Below are 18,516 nucleotides of genomic sequence, written 5' to 3' on the forward strand. Positions count from 1 at the left end.
ACTCAAGCTTAACGTTTAACCCTCTCAGGCTCAAATTAAGTTTTAGTAACTTAGTAACTTTAGTAACCTTTAGTAAAGTTTTTAGTACTCCAAAATATACATAAAGTATATATAAAGTACATAAAATATGTATCTGGAGTAATAAGGTTTTTAGTTTTTAACTGTTGCAAATCAGCAACGCCTGCCTTGAGAGGGTTAACAGAAGGCGATTCCCCATTTCAAAATATGAAGTTATAAATTTACCTTTTTGAAGATATTTTGAAAAAAGCGGTTATAATGTCGAACAAATAAACAAAAAATCCATGAAAAGAGAAAGAAAAAAAACACTAAAGAGGTACAAGATGGGTATAAAACTAATCACAAAAGATAACATCAAAGGAAAAGATTAAAATACAAATGTATTTGATGTATTCTGCTACTGCAATTCTGTCGAATGATGCAGTAACTTCCATACAAAAATATTTAAGACCCATCGAATCTGAATTGAAGACATTTTATCTATATTTTTAAGGACCCACGGACACCCTGTGACTTTTGGTAACCAATGTTGATATTTAAATTCACCAAAACAAACACGGCCCTACACCAAAAGGGTCTCGCCCCTATTTTAACCACTCAGCCCCACACATATGCATGCAACCCAGGCATAATTTATGGTGGAATCTGCTGTATTAAACATATTATCTTACTTTTAGGACACACTTTGGAAGCTGATGCTTGAAACAGATAGTGGATGAGGTTTAGATGCTCCAGGCTTATAGGGTGTGTTAATTAATGTGTCTTTATCATAGCTGAAGGGAACGACAATACGATTGCAGATGAACAAGCAAACATGACACACGAGCATATTCAAGCAAAAGCCAACATATATTAGTTCTGTGGAACAAAGCAAAACCAATTTTACGCACCTATTGAGAAGAAACAAAGCAACCCTGGTGTCTGATTGCAGGCCTTCCCACTCCTTGAGTTCTCTCCAGCGCTGGAAAGCTAATATACATAACTATGTTTTCAGAGGTGTATAAAAACCTTACTTAATGAACCGTTATGTTTTTATTACCTTAGATTGAGCAATTTATATCTACATACACCGCTGGTTTCCATACATGGAAGTCGCCATCATGTTTCTACACTTGCCCTAAACTGACAAACTGCTCTACAGAGCGTTTCGTTACTTTGTTGTTCTTGTGAATAAAACACTGACACAATGGACAAGTACATTAACATTCGCAATACCATCGATTTATTGAATTAAGTAAATATAATTCCTTGATTTACCTTTGTAAAGAATCAGGTGTCTTTACCGACGACATCTTTATTCTTTACCTATGTCTGCAAGGGAGAGGTGAGCGGGGGACTGAACCATTGGTTCCAATTCGCAAACTCACCGCTCGTTAAAATGTACATACTGCACCTTTAAGTAACAGACTTTCAAATACAAACGTTGAAAAAAAATACAATAAAATTGTATTTCATGTTTACTATGAAATGAGACCATTTTTATCAGTTTACTCCAATGTATGCGACTGTGGTGCTCTTTTAAATCCAGATATGCCAAAATTTCACTAAAAATGCCAAATATGCCGCACAGCTGAAGAGGTTAAATGCTTCAGCGTGAAGATAAATATGGCGGATTGTGTAGACAAAATCAGGGTGGTGTCAATCAACACTCGTGGGTGGGGCTTGCAAAATTTGACGTCACACGGATTCTGTTATGGACTTGCTCTGAAAGGCTGCCAATGCAAAAAGAGATTAATAAAAAGGAGCGGGTGGATTATTTTCTATCAGTATAGGGTAATTGTATACACAAATTGCCAGCACACATTTATGTCCAAACATATAAGTGAATTTTGTAAATTAGGTACCCTTTAACCATCACTGTCTATTATGGCTAGTGGTTTCTTTGTTAATTCATACCACCGAAGACCTCATATTATGAAGACCAGAGACAATTTAAATCAGTTTGTAACTTTATAATCAATAAAAACAATACAAGACCGCAGTTTCTTTAATACTTTTGTGTTAGTGAGATTCGTACAAGTGGACTGACGATCTAAGCTCTCTGATACTAAAAAAACTAACAAAAAAAAAACATTTTCTTCAGAGAGAGAAAAAAAACTAGGGATACAAAAATGGAGGAAATAACAGCAGCTTTAACTTTATTTGTACCGAACTTAACATCGTTTAATAAATTCAAATCTTAAAGTCAAATAATCTAAATGCCAGTATAAAGAGAGTCACATGCTCCTTCAAACCTTACATGAACAGAAGTTTCAAAACACTGGAGAAATGTCATCAAAATCATATTTGTCCCGATGCAACGGTGTGTATGTCACTGTACGGCCCATAACGGCCAAATATATCCTTCCCCACAACGATAAAGCACAGTTGTTTGTCTCCTTTGCAGTCTGACACCTTGCAGGCCATAGGAAGAGGCATGGCTTTGATCTCCCCAAGGCACTTCCATCCTGAAAAAGTGCCATTTTTGTGTTCGTGGGAAACGTAAATGTAGTAGCAATCCATCTCTGCTACATGGGGATCTTTTTGATCCACGTTCCATGCGATGCCTAGTTCCTGTGCGCTTCCAATCCGAGCTAGTTTCACCACTGGCTTCTGGGGCAAGTTGTAAGAGGCAGCTACAACCGGAAGCTCTTTGGGAAACGGAGTGTCTGGGAACGGATGGAGTTTGGAGTGCCACTGCTCCTATGAAGGTAAAGTAGAAACCGAAATGTTATGGCTGTTTTGATAGAAACGTATTGATGTATTAGCACATACAAAACATTAGTATACCTCTTCCAACTGTACTGAAGAACTGACACGGTCCTCCTCCGTTACACTTTGTATTTCTTCTGTTCATTAAATAAAATGACATTAAAATAAGACTTAAAGAATGGTCTATAATAGACCATAATTTTAGAAAATAAATAAATAATAATAACTCAATGGCTTCATACCTTTAATGGCTACTGGTGGTGTACTTGAGGGATTTGATTGTTCCCATCTTGAAGGTTCAGATATCTGCAGGGCACAAATGTGAAAAAACTGCTATGAAAGAGTCTGAAAATGCACATCTAGAACGAGAGAAGCCTGAGTGAGAGGATGATGGCACACCTGATCTGATGGTTGGGTAACCGGGCTCTCTTCATTCAGTCTGGATGCTGAAGCAGAACAAAAACACATCATGCCCCCCATACAGTCTATACAACAGCACATTTCTTTATAACATCATTTTATTCAAGATCAAATACCTCTGTCTTCCGTAAGGTCAACAACTTGATTCTTCGACTGCTAAAATGAAAAGAGATTTTTTTCCCCCTTTGAAATAGATATATGAACAATGGTAATCTATAGTCCCTAGTAAAGGCTGATCATGTTAATCACATGAGCCACATATTACAAAACTATAACAATATAAATACTCCTTTACCGAACTCTGCCAGAACCTTTTCTTTGGTCTTCTCAATGTGGTCATCTCACAATCATTGTCTGTTAATGCAAAAACAATAATTTTATTATGTCCCAGTATATACATTTGAAATCACTGAAGTTAGAATAAATAATGAAAATTGCAACGAGACCTGCTGATGACACCGAAGCGTTGTCACTGAAACACCCTCCGTTGACTGAACTTCTGGTTAAAATAAATAAATAAATAAAAGTTCTAAATTCCAACAAATAATATTATAATGATAATATAATAATGAATTCAATGTTTATTTGGATGTTAATTGTCCATTCACAAAGATAATTACAATTTGATCACCCAATGCTCACTTAAAATTAATCTTTAAAAACACTAATTTAATAGCACTATATACACATGCATACATACGTTCCAAAAGGCAATTATAATAAAAAAATAAATAAAAAAAAAACATTATTTTATCTGGTCAGTATTGAAAAGTCTTTTTTTTTTATGTCATGTTTTCTCCCTTTTCTTCCAAACAGACAAATACCAGTCTCCTTTTTTTGCAGAATGTGATAGATCAGCTCAACCAATCAGTGCACCATTCCACACACTCTAAACAGTAATGGCGGCACTTTGAATACACCACACATCCTAGTTTTTCTCATCTACTTTGTATTTTGTTATCAACAAACAAGGGCTGCACGATAAATCGCATGTGACTGTCATGCGCATCTCATTAGTAAAGCTGATTCTGTGATTAATAGTACCAGTAAATCTCCATCACATGCTTTCAGATGTAAATTATGCAGAAGCATTTCATACACAGATCCATAGATCACTGACAAGCTACACAATATCACAGATGAATCACATTCGATTATGAACACAATATTGTGTAGCTTTAGGTGTTTTATCCATTGCTTTTGCATTTGATGACGACACACACAAACTAGGATAAAGACGAGGGGGCTGACTTTGAGAGAAAAGCAAGCAATTTGGATGCTAAAAAAAAGAGGAAGTAAATTAGAGCCAATGCACAAACAAAGGGCATGAAGAAATCAAGAATTTGGAAACTACTGGCGACATCAGCAAGCAATAACACCCTGATCGGTCGAGAAAAACAACAGCAGTTGATGACAGGCAAATCATAAAAGTTGTGAAAATGAACCCTAAAATACGTGTCTGTAAAATCACCAAAAGCCTCCAGAAAGCTGAGGTAATGTTTTGTCAATTTCTGTAATTCTGTAATGTCCGTAGGAGAATTTGACACAGAATTACAAAAGCTACAGCAAGATGCAAACCTTCGATCAGCACCAAAAATAGAAAGGCAAGATTGGCCGCGTTTCCACTGCCGAGCTTAAACCGGGCGTGCTAGTGCGTGCCAGGGCCAGTCACGTTTCCACGGTCACTTCTGGGGCTTGATCATGCCTCGTCGGGGCTTCCTCGGGGCCAACGGCCAGGGTTTTTTGGCCCGACGAAAACCTTGGGCCAAAGCGGGCCAGCTGGGGCTAGAGGAGTGGTTATTAGAGTTGTTCCGATTCCGATACTAGTATCGGAAATATCACCGATACCACAACAAATTCTGGCATCGGCGAGTACATGAACCCATATACCGATCCGATACCATTTTCAAGACCTAGTTATGACTGCTAGCTTTGCCTAACCGCTGCACGGTTCTTTTTCGCTGCTCAGAATGCATTGCAAACACAGGAAGTTGTGCTGTGTTGCCACAAGCAACCCCTGTTTAGAGCAGCGAAGAAGAAATGAAAACGCGTTAGCAGCACTGATCTATATATGACTGGATCGCTCATCGCGTTCTAAACTGCCACCAGACAGTGAAGCCGCTTCTATTATAGATCAGTGGTTAGCAGTATGTCCGCTGTTTAGCAGTACTTCAGACTGGACCAAGCAGACAGTAAAACGGCGACTAGGGATGCCACAAGTACTGGCACTTCACTACCAAGACGGTGCTGAAAATTTAAAAATGTGATGATACCAGCGTCTCTGTAGTACCGGTAGTAAGTTACCGACTCCCGAGTATATTCGGTCCCCGCAGCTGCGTTCATTCGCTTCCGTGTTAGTCTATATATACTATATACTAGTGTCTGTGAATATTAAACTGCAAAATACTATTTAAATATTACTCCTGCAAATTCTATATCTCTGTGGGAGACGGGCGCAGATGCGCGGGAGCTCGCTGTTTTGTAGTCTCTGCCGTGTGTCACTATATCAGGACACGAACGCATAAACCGTCACTTCATGAGAATTTACCGTTTCATTTGAGAAAACTGTCATATCATAAACACAGACACTCAAAGATCTTCATGGCCAGTAAATTGACAATATATTAAGCTACTGTTGTAGACTACAGTAGATAAAGTACAGTAGCTACGTTTCTATGTCGTAATAATACGTCTCTATTAATAATAATAATTATGCTTAGACGGTTGCTTGTTTTTTTACTTGTTTTGTTGTAAAGGGATCATCTGATTAATATAGAATTTTTTATATTCCTAGACTTATTTGTTGCAGTTTTTTATACAGTTATATTGTAAAACTAAAATAAGTTTGCGGTGTTAGATTTTTGGCCGCATTTAAAGTTCTTTTTCGCTTAAGAAAATAAATAATATTAGTCAAATTCATGTCAGATAATACAAATACTGTAATAAATACAGTAGTTCACCATGTATTTGTTCAGGTTTTATCAAGGGATAAGTCTGAAGCACACCATAAAATAATTCTAGCAATTTACACAGGGCTAATAGTATATACAGCTGTATATGCAGATACACACCCAGGTATCGGATAAGTACTTGGTATCGGCCGATACCCTGAGCCCAGGTATTGGAATCGGAAGAGAAAAAGGGTATCGGAACATCTCTAGTGGTTATGAACCAAAGCGGAGTTTCACCGCGTCTGGAGAGCTCAGCACTGCAGATCATTACAGAAAGATAACAGCTTTAACACCAGTAGGCTATTAAAAGACTTTTAGTTGAGATCAAAACTCACTCTTAGTCAGCAGCGAGTGTTTGAAATAACTTGATCCGATGTGGATTATGATCACCATACAAAGCATAAATATTTATAAGCGATGTAAGACTATGCATGCTAAACATTAACATTACCACAGCAAAAACATTGTAAATGCAACCTGGAGAAATCAGACGTCAGCTTCTTATTCTCTATCACAATCGTGTATTTATTTAGTAACTTATATTAAGTCTCGTCTCCATGTAGCCTATCGTAAAAATATAATAATGTTTTTTGTTCGGGAGCTTTTATAAAAATAGAGATTATAATTTATTCTAAATGTGACATATATAGGCTACTGCGGCTACAAATAAACAGAAAGACTCGACTGAATAAGCAGGCTATTTTCATAAGCATTAAATAAATAAAATGGAAATAAATTTTTTTTCTGTGCGATTAATTTTGAGTCCTGATAAATAAATTAATTATGATCAATGTATCAGTTATTCTATAGTTAAAACATCGATGCTTTTGAATTTGAATATTTAACAAGCATACAAACAAACAGGCACTTTTATCATGTTCGTGTGTGATCGCGTTAGTTCCAGGGACTTATTTCTTAGTTTTCTGATAACTTCTCTTTGTTGGTGAAATGATGAGGTTGCGTGAAGTTGTTCCTGAGAGGCTTGTAAAGGGCGTGTTTTAGTGAAACTCAGCGGAGCTTCAGGCTCGACTGTGGAAACCCTGCCCTATTCTGGCCTCGGTGCTACTGGCTATAAGTCCCACCCGGCCCGTTTTAAGCCCTGGCTCGCACTGGCCAGACAGTGGAAATGTGGCTATTCTTCACAAAGGTGAGCCAGTAGTGTTTTGGAACAGAGTTTTATGGACCAATGAGACAAAAGATTTAAACTTTATCTAAAAGTAAAAGGGAAAGCAAAAGTGTGGAGAAAAAAAAAGGGATCTGCAAATGATCCTAAGCATACAACCTCATCTGTAAAGCTTTGTGGAGCTGGTGTCATGGCATGGGCATGCATGGCTGTCTCTAGAACAGGACCTCTTCATTTTAATGATGACTTCAGGAATGATGGCAGTAGCAGAATGAATTTGGAAGGGTACAAAATCATCTTGGCTACCAGCATTCAAGAAAATGCCACCACACCAGACTCATCAGAAAGCGCTACATATTGCATCAGGAAAATTACCCAAAACACCCTGCCAGTTCAGTCAAGGACTTCATCAGGGCAAAGAAATGTAAAGTCTTAGATTTCCCAAATCAATCTCCAGATTTAAATCAGATTGAACATTAATTTCACCAGCTGAAGAGGAGACTAAAGACAATGACCAGGCTGGATTTGCATGCATTAAAGGCTGGGGAAAGCATTTCAAAGCAGGAGACCAGGAGTCTGGTGATGTCTGTGGGTTGCAGACTCTGCTCTGATTGCACACAAGGGATCTGCAACTAAATATTAGCTTTTAATCTTTTACATCTGCCTTAACTGTTCCAATGCTCAGTGGGATGAACTCATAGTGTTTAACTCAAGAAATATAACTCAAGAAAAATATTTTTATACCATAGATTATAATGTTATAATGACCAAATTCACTTGTTTAACATAACATTTTATTTCTAAGTGTTTTTACATAAATTCTCAATTTTAATATTGGCTTTATACTGGTCATACTTTTAACAGGTCCTATTATGCCACTTTTTACAACACGTAATATAAATCTCAGGTGTCTTGAGAATGTCAACATATAATGCTGACATGCATGCACATAAAAAGTCCACATAAACAGTCCCACATGTATACATAGGACACACTATGTATTAGATCTGTGAAACAATGTCTCTTAGACATGATGATAACACACAAGTAAAGCAAATCAACCAGGCCTCTCTCCTTTTCTTCTGATGTATGCCCTGTTTGGGAATTATTTAAATGAGGGATAGTGTGACGTATAAATTCCTGGTAGAAAACTCAAGACTATAATCAAAGTGTTTGAGGGAGTTCAGAAAGAGTGCTTACTGATATAGAGAATAACTCTTTTCGGAGTGGACTTTGCAGATCTTTTTCATGGAAAACATTGCACACTAGTAAAGGAACTAGGTTAAATCTCTCTATATATATATTAAAAAAAAAAAACTAACGGGACTCTCTACACCTCTAGCAGATCAATCCAACAGAGCAATGTTTGGGCTGATTTTATTATTAAAAATAATGACATTTAAATCACTGTAAGGCAATGCTCTTTTATTAAACATTTTGCACAACTCAGATAAATTTGGGAACAGAAAAGCCCATCGCATTTGAGTTCTTACAGTGAATTGTGATTGCGGTAATTCAACAATTAAGCAAACGGCTAGGATAACAAAAAGCTGTAATCATTGGTTTGAATAAGTATGCTTCGTTGGCCTTGGAACACAAACATTAAGCAGCAATGAACGCCTCTTCAGTGAAGCACACTAGTTTATAAGGCTACAACAGCCACACATGAAAGTGAAGAAATGCCACTTGGCATACAGCACCTCAGGGATAGAAAAGAAATGGAAAGATGCCAAGACTGCAGCCTTGAATCATTACTGAATTAAAAACAACTCACCGAAAAGAAAAAGGGCCACAGGGGACCGCTGAGGTGATTTAACTTTGATCATTCTAATAGAATATCTTCTGATTAAACAGTAAATGGAATATTTTAGTGATTGTCATTCAAACAGAAGGCTCCCTGCTTCTGCATCATTTTCAAGTTGAAAGGCTTCAGTCTGCAGCATTAAAATGTATACAGATCCACAGCTACATTAACACAGAAAGCCCCTTCAAAGGCAATATTTGACTTTATTGGTGGCAGTGATGTATTATGAATGACATTTGTTATAAGTCTAAAATAGGCCTACTTTAGAATACCTGGATATATTGGTTATTGGTTCCGCTGGAGAAATGCATCGCTGGGGCTGCACAGGAGAAGGACTTATAGAAGGAGACTGTTAAAACGATCACAACAGTGATAATTACAACAATAGAAGTCAGCTTTATTAATGTCTTAGTATTATCATTGTCAAACCTTGGTTCTACAAATAAATCTCATTATCTAGCTCATACCTGACTCTGAGAAATCCCTAAAGATCTGAACTTTCTGATATATGCAAATACAGCATCTCCCCTTCGTTTTATTTTCCTTACATGAGCCTGCCAAAAAAATAAAATAAATAATAAATGAATAAAAAACAACAACATTTAACATAGAAAATGTGTATGGTGGTTATAATAAACTGGCCCTGCAGGGCAATACAGTAATATGGATTAGTACATAAAATATATTTATGTATATTAGCATATTAAAGTCCACAGAAATGGGAAAGCTGGTCCCTTACTTCAAGATTCTTGATTCTTGCATCGTATCTGGGTTCACCATTCACCTCACCAATTCTCTCCATCAGATTCTTCATCTTGTAGTCCGACTGCTCGACTGCGGTAACAACCTTATCTGAAATAATCTTTTCAATCTATCAATAAACAGGTTAGGAATAGGGTGAGACCATATGCAGTTCTGGAAATACACACAAGTGTACAGTTGGTTTGAACACCATTCAATATTGCATTTAAATTTAGGTAACAAAAACTTGGATTGCAGATCAAGAACATGTAAATTAATACTCTAATTTTTTGCATGTTTTGTCTTGCTGCAAGGCCAATCAAAGTGTAAATTGCACACACTTACACTGCCAACATTCTTATCTAGTCACTTTTTAAAAACAACAATGTACATGACTGTTTCAAAATTGGTGTTTTGGATGGATGAGTGTAATTTACATTGTAGAACAAAACATCAAGTATAGTCGCGTTTGTTTACCACAGGCTTACTCATAAATTGTAAAACCTCATTATAAAACCATTATAAAAATGTCTATGACTTCCATAGGATTTTTTCCATACTGTGGAAGTCAATGGGTCAAAGATCTGAGCACCTTTATATCAATGACAAGCTGTAAAAAAAATTAGCTTTAACTTTATGAACTGTAGCAGAAGAATATGCACATGCCGTGACATTTTCCAGAATGCTTTTTACTAGGGGAGTGTGATTTAGGAAAAATATCTAATGCAATTTTTTTGACACATATTGCGATTGCAATTTTAATTTTGCAAAGTCAAGCGTCTGCTTAATTTTGTCAATAGTGTGCAGCACAGTAACTTAAGGGTACCCTGCTGAAAAAAAAAAAAACAATAGAAACCATCACAGAAATTCAACTTCAAAATTCCTTTTGGCCATCATTCCAATAGGAATTACTGTTGTTTTGTTGTTTCCCATCTGCCAAATTACATCCCACCAATAGAATCAATCAAATACCAGTATAAACCATGATAGTTTAAATTAAAGACAATATAATTCCCATTATAACCCTTAAATCTATTAAATTTTCTATTGTGTTTTTGGAGGGGTTCTATTTTTTTTTTTTGCAGGAAATATTATAATTGTATTACTTCTTTTACAGAATTTAATTAATTATTCAATTTCACAGGAAAGATTAGTTTATTTTGTATAAATAAAGAACTACTACATTAATCAATTATTAAAGTATTACATAGGTTACATAGGCTGATTTATTCATTAAGTATTTGAGATTTTAAGAACAAGTGGAAAATGTGCTGAATGCTTTATTTCATCCAAGTAAAATTAGCAAAGCAGTTAGAATGAATTAGCACTCATTTTTAATGAGGAACCAGGCGTGAGTTGACACAAGTTGGGCGAGTGTCAAACCTCGTCCATATTGCCAGATGCTCTCGTGGAGACGGGAGATGCAGAGCTATGCGAGAGTATAAACCAGGGATCCTCAAACCTGGCCACGATATCCACTTTCCTGCAGAGTTTAGCTCTAACCCTAATCAAACACAGATAATGTTCATGAACTAAAAAAAAAAAAAAAAGAATTCTAAGAATATATCTATGATGTGGGAAGATTTCCAAAATGCCACCCCAAATGTTCACGCAAAGAAAGAAGACGTAACTTATTCTCGTTGTTGCCTTGCCGCCATGTCGTGGAGTCGCTGTGTTTCGTTGTGAAAGCAAAACTACTTTGTTTGGTCTTCCAAAAGAGAGCATAACTTGAAATCAGTGGTTAAGTTGTATTTACAAGACTATTCCAGAACAGTTCAACCAAAACATTCAGATGTGTGTAGCACACTTTAGGGAGGAGGAGGACTGTTTCCTGTGTGAGAGTAGCCTACAATCCCGGTGTCTGTTTCTATAAAGTGAGGCAGTTCTAACTTTGCAAGGACAGTTTGGCGCTTCTGACTCACAGTCTGTAAGTAAATTTACATACTTCAAGAATTTGCCACTGATGATTCATACACGAGCTTTGAGCAGTGTAGAGCAGGGCTTGTCGTTTCTCCGATCACAAATGCAGACATGGGTTTGTTTACGCAGCGCAACACACAATGCGTAAAAAGACAGTACAAGTCATTATAATCAGTAATTATGTCCCCAATGGATGCAACAAATGCCCACATAATGGGTTTTAATGTTTTTGTCTGGTTGTGATGGCATCACAGTATGTTAAGAGGCGTAACATTTCCGTCACACGCTTGAGGTATTCGGCCAATCACAACGCACTGGATAGCTGGCCAATCAGAGCACACCTCGCTTTTCAGAAAAATGAGCTTTGTGAAAATCAATACGTTTCAGAAGGTGGGGCATAGAGGAGAAACAATGTACATTATATGGAACTTTTTTTTTTACCTTAAAGGAGCTACGTGTAGGTTTTTACTTAAAAAAATCTTTAAGATAGAGTTTTCATTTGTACATGTATGAGCCAACCATGATGTAAAAAAAAGAATGACACCTCGACTGTCCACCACGGTTGCCTCTATCAGCCTGTAGGCTCAATTGTGTGTGGAGGAGTCGGGCCCGAATTGGCGCGAAAAATCACAAAATGTGACGTCATGCGCGTTCTCGTCTACTTGGACTTACAGCCGTACGGCACGCCAGCCATTATAGTAAGCAGAGGCAATAGTGTTTTCAAATAGACTCTGCGGATGGAAAGAAGCGACCAGCCTCCAGCACAATTCAGACACCCACGGACACTCCTCGTAAGTAAAAAAAAAAAAAGAGAGTGCGCACTGAGAACGAGCATGAGACTGGTTGCAGTTCCTCTAACGGCCACTGGTGTCAGTAACGGTTAGAAATTTCAGAACCTATGGAATGCTCCTTGAAACTGCATAAACATTGCATTACACTAAATACAAACACAACATTATTTAACAACGCCATATGACCCCTTTAATTCAAATGAATGCCTATTCAATGAAGGGGAAACACTTCCTTTTTAACAAGTAAATTCATATTTACATATGCAACAGCTCATGATCTGAAAGAGGAGTTTTTTGCCAACTCTGGCATAAAATTAAAAACACAGCCTTTCCATTTCATAACGAAGGTTACAAAGACTTATCAAATCATTTTACATTTCATTACTATTATGGGAGAAAAACATATAAGTAAAGTAACTGACAAACTTGCCTCGGATCGAGGGAGTTTATTTGCCTTCTGCCCACTTTCTTGAGCCAACTGTGATGTTGTGGAGTCGTCCTCATATCTGGACCTTTTCATACCTGAGAGGAAGAGATTTAACCTCAATTCAAATGATCAGCTGTTACATTTCATAATGAAAACCAAACAAATAAGAGACGCCACTGCTGTCACCGCCGTCAAGCTAGATGGGCGTGGTTTCAGCAAATAGAATAGAAATGCTCTTTTGACCATTTTCGATTATCAGGGAGTGACATGCTGCCAAGATGGCGACGGACCGCTCCACCAACTTTGAGCTTCAAAAATGCTCTTCAGAAATCTACAGGTGTAATCACGGACATTAGGTCCATGTTTTTATACAGTCTATGCGTTTAGTTGAATACACTGTGATCCTCTGCATGTTGTTATTGTTCTTGTTATGCAATAAAAAATACAAATAATAATACAGTCTATGCATTTTACCCAAAACAAAACAGTTATCAACTCTCAGCTACAAAAAAAAATAATAATAAAAAATTTAAATGTCATAAGTTTGTCAAAAAGAACACGTTTTACACACCATTTACATGTGGTAAAGGAGCAGGTGTACATTTCTTTTCACCAACATTTTGAAAATACGAACGCTTTCATTAATAATTTCATGAATTTACGTAAAAACAGCATTACGAACTAATCACACACACAAAAAATAATCTGCTTGTGTTTTATGAATGAGGCCCATTCTTTCTTTGAGGGCTGCGCTTCACTAAACAATTATTTAACGAATACTAGGGCTGGGAATCGATTCCAAAATTCCTCGATTCCGAGGCGTTGGGAATCGAGAGTCGATTCCAAAGTTTGTCGAACCAAGAGTCGATCCAAGTTTCGATTCCAAAGTTCCCCATCAAGGGGAATCGACTCCTCATTCAGAGTCTTTTTCAGTTCAACAAAGCTTGTCTATGGGAGTCTCTCAAACGGAAGGCTTCATCCGACAAAGGCTGCACACATTTAAATTCACGAAAATAAACAGAAAGAAAACGAGTCCGTACTGATCATTTGAATTTTAGGATGTACCCTTTCGTTTCAGAAGCACAATTCACCTAAGCCACAATTACAACAGTTGTGAGATAAAAGATTAATTATATATATAATCTTGATCTTATTACCATTAAAAATATTTTTTTTAAAAACATTTCTATCAGCCAACGATAATTATAAATAATACGTCACGAGCATAGAGCAGTGGACGAGAGCGCATCTGACAGAGCTCTATCAGTCATTAATGTTCTGGTTATTTTGTTTCAATGTAACCTACGGTTTGTTAATATTGTGCAAATAATACAAAGTAAACTTCATCATTCAACTGAACTGGGCGCATTTATTTTAGACATTTCATGTCTTATTTAATTCATGCAGAGCTGTGCTATGATTAATTTCACGGGCAAAGCTGAAAAAACTAAAATGTTCGTATCGCCATTTTATTTTCAGCTTCATATTACAGGAAGGATACATTATACGACCTATCCTGCAGTCATCATGGTGAGATTAGGTTCCTTTTTATCTAAAAAATAAATAAATAAATAAATAAATAAATTAACAAATTGGAAAAGAATCGAAAACAACAGTGAGGAATCGATTCCATTCGATTCCAGGACCAGGAATTGGAATCGATTCCAAAAATTGTGGAATCGAACAGCCCTAACGAATACCAGTTTACAATAAACATTAACGTTTTGTGCATGCACAGGACAAAGTTTGAGGGTGCACGTGTAAAGGTGATATCCGAGGGAGCTCAAGAGCCATGATCTCTCTCTGTGAGGGAGACCCGGGCTGGCGTCCTCTCGGATTTCAATAATGCACTCTCGACATTTGCCATTAACCCTCTCAGGCTCAAATTAAGTTTTAGTAACTTTAGTAACCTTTAGTACTCCAGATACATAAAATATGTATCTGGAGTAATAAGGTTTTTAGTTTTTAACTGTTGCAAATCAGCAACGCCTGCCTTGAGAGGGTTAAAATAACACCAAAAACTGACTCGAATGAATTATGAAAACGAGAAAAAAGTCGTACAAGCTGCAATCCATTTCTTATTGGTTAAAATGAACGGAGACTATCGCGAGGTTTTTCACCGGATGTAGCCATAAAACAGACAGTTAGCTCAAAGCGTGCCATCGAATACAATCCTGTGCTTTTTGTACATAAACACATTTACACTGCATGAAACAAACATCCCGGAAATGACGTGCAAATATGGAAACAAGCAAGTATGGAAGTATGGCAACAACAAGCTAGCTGGTTTAAAAGAGTTACCGACGCTCTTAGTTGCACTATTAATTGTAACGTTAATGGCCTTTCCTCGAAAACGCTAACGTTAGCTTACATTCGACGATGACGATCCAGAAGCAAATAACGATTTAAACAATGGAAGGTTTAAGCAAGGTACAATCCATATTGCTCACTAAATCAGTTGGCCTTCCTAAATCAGCACGTTTTCTATCACAATACAAGCATGCATGGCGCTTTTGGCGCTGGCCATACAATGCGAGTTACATCTTCCAAACGAAGCCCGCGAATTGTTTGCGTTGTGTTCTCCCAACAAAACAAAAGGCATTTTTAAAAACAACCCACCTGGACTGCTCTCTTAAACAGAATGCCGAACGCGTCGTAACTACTGGTCAGCTTAGTAGTGGGGATATCCGTTTCTTTAAATAATATAAGTCCCGCCACGAAAGGTAGTTAGCAGCAATGTCCGCTTTGTGAATGAATGGTTCTTATGAGTCGAATATTTTAGAGATTTCGTTGAACCGGTTCACAAAACCGGTCTAAGCGATTCGTTCACGGATGGGACTAATAACGTACCGGTCAGAGCGGTTCTCGACTCATCGGCTCAACGACTATGACCTATGAAGAGCCTTATAACATGGCCCTCTGCGATAGTTTTCATTTGGGTTGCAATACCTAGTTCAACCACTCGGTGTCAATCCTACATACAACACCTTTAAATGAGAACCGGCGTGAACAGAAGGAACATTTCGCAATCAAGTGAGAGCATTAGAAATCTATAGAGAATCATAGAGCCATCTCTCTCTATGGCTCTGAAACGAGTATTTCACTGATAGAGCAACTAATAATAAAGCCGTCGAATAATGGGAATTTTACCAGTATGATTGTATGACAGCTTTTTTTTTGTAAATAAATGTAATTAAAACGCTTTGTAAATAATCTAGCATTGCAATTTAAATGCAAATGACTTTTGATTTATACAGTTACACTATTCTAACGTTATATTTCACAATGTAACTAATTCATTTATTCTGTGTAGAGAGCCTATTTTCGCGTTGTGACTCGTCTTGACTACAAAGAGTAGAAGTTTTTCATTGAGTGACTGAGTATTTTAAACGAACTGTTCGAAATGGGAATAGAACCGCAGTGACAATAATTTTTTTGTTTGTTTTTAGGTTTTACTGAACTATGGGTATTCGCGTAGTGTAATGTAATCTCTTATTTTCCTCTAAATTGCTTAGCTGCTTGATTTTAATCATGAACTGTTCTCCTCAGTTTGGTCAGACTAATTGCGTAAGCATATACAAAAACTCATAAAATAAAAACGTTCTAATGAATACCGTTATATTGCCCCCTTGAAGATAAAGTGCCAACCTGCGGTTGGAGATGTTTTGCAGGTTTTTGACGTCTCTGTCCCACATGGGATTCTGTTAGCACGAACACCTTTTACAGTCGGAGGGTTGCTCGAAAAACATAATGAAATGTTTCCCTGTCTAAAAATACCAAATTTACCACGTCTTTGATTGAGACAAATAGTATGGCCCAGGTACACCCAAGGGCCCTAGTTCAGGCATGTTCTCCTCCAAACCTCCCACTGCTATGCCACTGTGTGGAAGAGTAGGCCTATAATATTTCTGTTTAATGACTCTAAAACTACACTTTATGTAATTGCATACACACATTGCTGTTATAGGCCTGATGTTAAAGTGATAGTTCATCCAAAAATGAAAATACTCTCATCATAGGCTACTCATCCTCATGTTGTTCCATATCTGCACTTCTTTCTTCTGTTGATCACAAAAGAAGATACTTCGAAGAATTTTGTAATTGTAATAAAACTGTCTATATTGTTAAAATAAAGGTGCTTAAAAGGTTCTTCACAGAGGAACCACTTTTGGTTCCACAAAGTCAAAGGTTCTTTAAGAAAACCTCTTTCTTACCATTTTATAATCTGTCTGAAGAACCTTCTTTCGTAGCAAAGAACCTTTTTAGAAACAGAAAGGTTCTTAATATGTTGAAGGTTCTTTATGTAACCATTTAGACAAAAAAAGTTATTCTAAGCCTATGGAATCATAAAGCACCTTTATTTTAAAGAGTGTATATATTTTCGTCTTATTTGCTTGTTTGGGTTCTCTTTGTCAATTTTCAGAACTTGCATGAAAACCTGATGATCTTTAAGTTATATTTATGCGGAAATAGCTACAGAAAATTCCAAAGGGTTCAAACTAAAGGCTCCACTGTAAGTCAGCGGCTGCTGTCCTAAAATTCTTCAAAATATCTTCTTTTGCATTCGACTGAAGAAAGAAACTCATCCAGGTTTGGAACAAGTGGAGGTTAATAAATCATTACAAAATTGTGATTTTTGGGTGAACTATCCCTAATGGTATGGTCTCCCTCAGTACTGAAGCCTTTTGATTTCTATTGAGTTTAGAGGGTTAAGTTAAGAGGGGTCATGTGCATCTCTCCTAGCAGGCTTCATCTGAGTTTTGTTACCTAATCTGTGGTTACACAGTCTTGATGTAACTGCTCACACTTTCTTTGTTTTGGAGGGGCATTCACTTTGCATTACTTCTCAAACAAACATGGTACTGCTTCCCTGCATTCATGCATGAATCTATACCCAGCATTACAGTAGTATTAAGCTGAAATACAAACCCCTCAGGAAAAACTGAGAGCTGCAGTTTGAGCGTGACCCATTGCTTTTTTTTTTAGTTAAACATGAGGGTACAGACAGTGTCCAGAAAATAAGGTCCACTATGATTGTTGAATGGAACAGACCAAAATAGAAGAAGAAGCACATGGCTACTCAAATTTTGGGATGATTTATTTATTTTTTCATTTTGACTGGCAGAGCTAAAATAGAAACCTTGCAGATGTGTTAAAAACAATGGCAGCTAAGAACTTCACAGACATGAGGATCGTGTTCTCCTTTCGAGATGTAAAGCATCAGTCATGCTCTGTATCTGCAGGAGTAGTCTGCTAATGAGTAAACCATGTTCACTGCAACTACAGATAATGAGAAATGGCAATTTCCTTCTGTCCAAGAGGATAATGGGAGCTGGGGGCTGGAGGTGTAGCAAGTGCTATGACTCTGACAATCTTCCATGAGCTTGAGTTCTTCCCACAGAACCTGGTGACATCACACAAAGAGCTTATCTATGACTCATGTCTGTGTTTTGAATGTGTAGTTTGAATCAAATATACCATAGTGCAAGTCACATTTACTGAAATGATTCAGAAGGGGTTATCATGCTTAAATAGCATATATCCTTGTGGTGCTGTTTGTGTGCATTTCTTGAAGGGAGCACCTGCTGTTAGGAAAAAGCAATAAAGAAACATACAAATATTTTTTTTCT

General features: G+C 37.2%; 1 protein-coding gene across 4 annotated transcripts; it reads right to left on the minus strand.

Annotated features, from left to right (window-relative positions):
• Window positions 1-1,955: 1,955 nt before the first annotated feature.
• On the minus strand, window positions 1,956-15,748 carry atf7ip2 (activating transcription factor 7 interacting protein 2). 4 transcript variants are annotated; one of them, XM_059555132.1, is made up of 12 exons: window positions 15,506-15,748; window positions 12,890-12,981; window positions 9,747-9,878; window positions 9,475-9,561; window positions 9,280-9,356; window positions 3,576-3,628; window positions 3,425-3,483; window positions 3,246-3,282; window positions 3,109-3,155; window positions 2,952-3,015; window positions 2,788-2,846; window positions 1,956-2,700 (listed from the first exon to the last, which is right to left on the minus strand). In XM_059555132.1, the coding sequence occupies exons 2-12, from the start codon at window positions 12,977-12,979 to the stop codon at window positions 2,299-2,301; spliced, it is 1,107 nt and encodes a 368-aa protein (XP_059411115.1). In that variant the 5' UTR covers window positions 12,980-12,981; window positions 15,506-15,748; the 3' UTR covers window positions 1,956-2,298. The 4 variants fall into 4 exon arrangements, with proteins under 4 accessions (XP_059411115.1, XP_059411114.1, XP_059411112.1 ...); XM_059555131.1 differs by having other exon boundaries at window positions 2,788-2,843; window positions 3,246-3,285; window positions 15,506-15,747; XM_059555129.1 differs by having other exon boundaries at window positions 3,246-3,285; window positions 15,506-15,744.
• Between the last annotated feature and the right edge of the window lie 2,768 nt (window positions 15,749-18,516).

This window comes from Carassius carassius, chromosome 1, assembly GCF_963082965.1.
Source record: "Carassius carassius chromosome 1, fCarCar2.1, whole genome shotgun sequence".
NCBI classification, from domain to species: Eukaryota; Metazoa; Chordata; class Actinopteri; order Cypriniformes; family Cyprinidae; genus Carassius; species Carassius carassius.

Bases quoted from the DNA above. Each gene is read 5' to 3' on its own strand.
- atf7ip2 (XM_059555129.1), bottom strand. From the start codon at position 12,979: ATGAAAAGGTCCAGATATGAGGACGACTCCACAACATCACAGTTGGCT. The intron at 9,562-9,746 runs GTAAGGGACCAG...TTTTTTTGGCAG, and splicing joins CAAGAATCAAGAATCTTGAA to GCTCATGTAAGGAAAATAAA. The intron at 3,629-9,279 runs GTATTCTAAAGT...TATTTTAACCAG, and splicing joins CCAATAACCAATATATCCAG to AAGTTCAGTCAACGGAGGGT.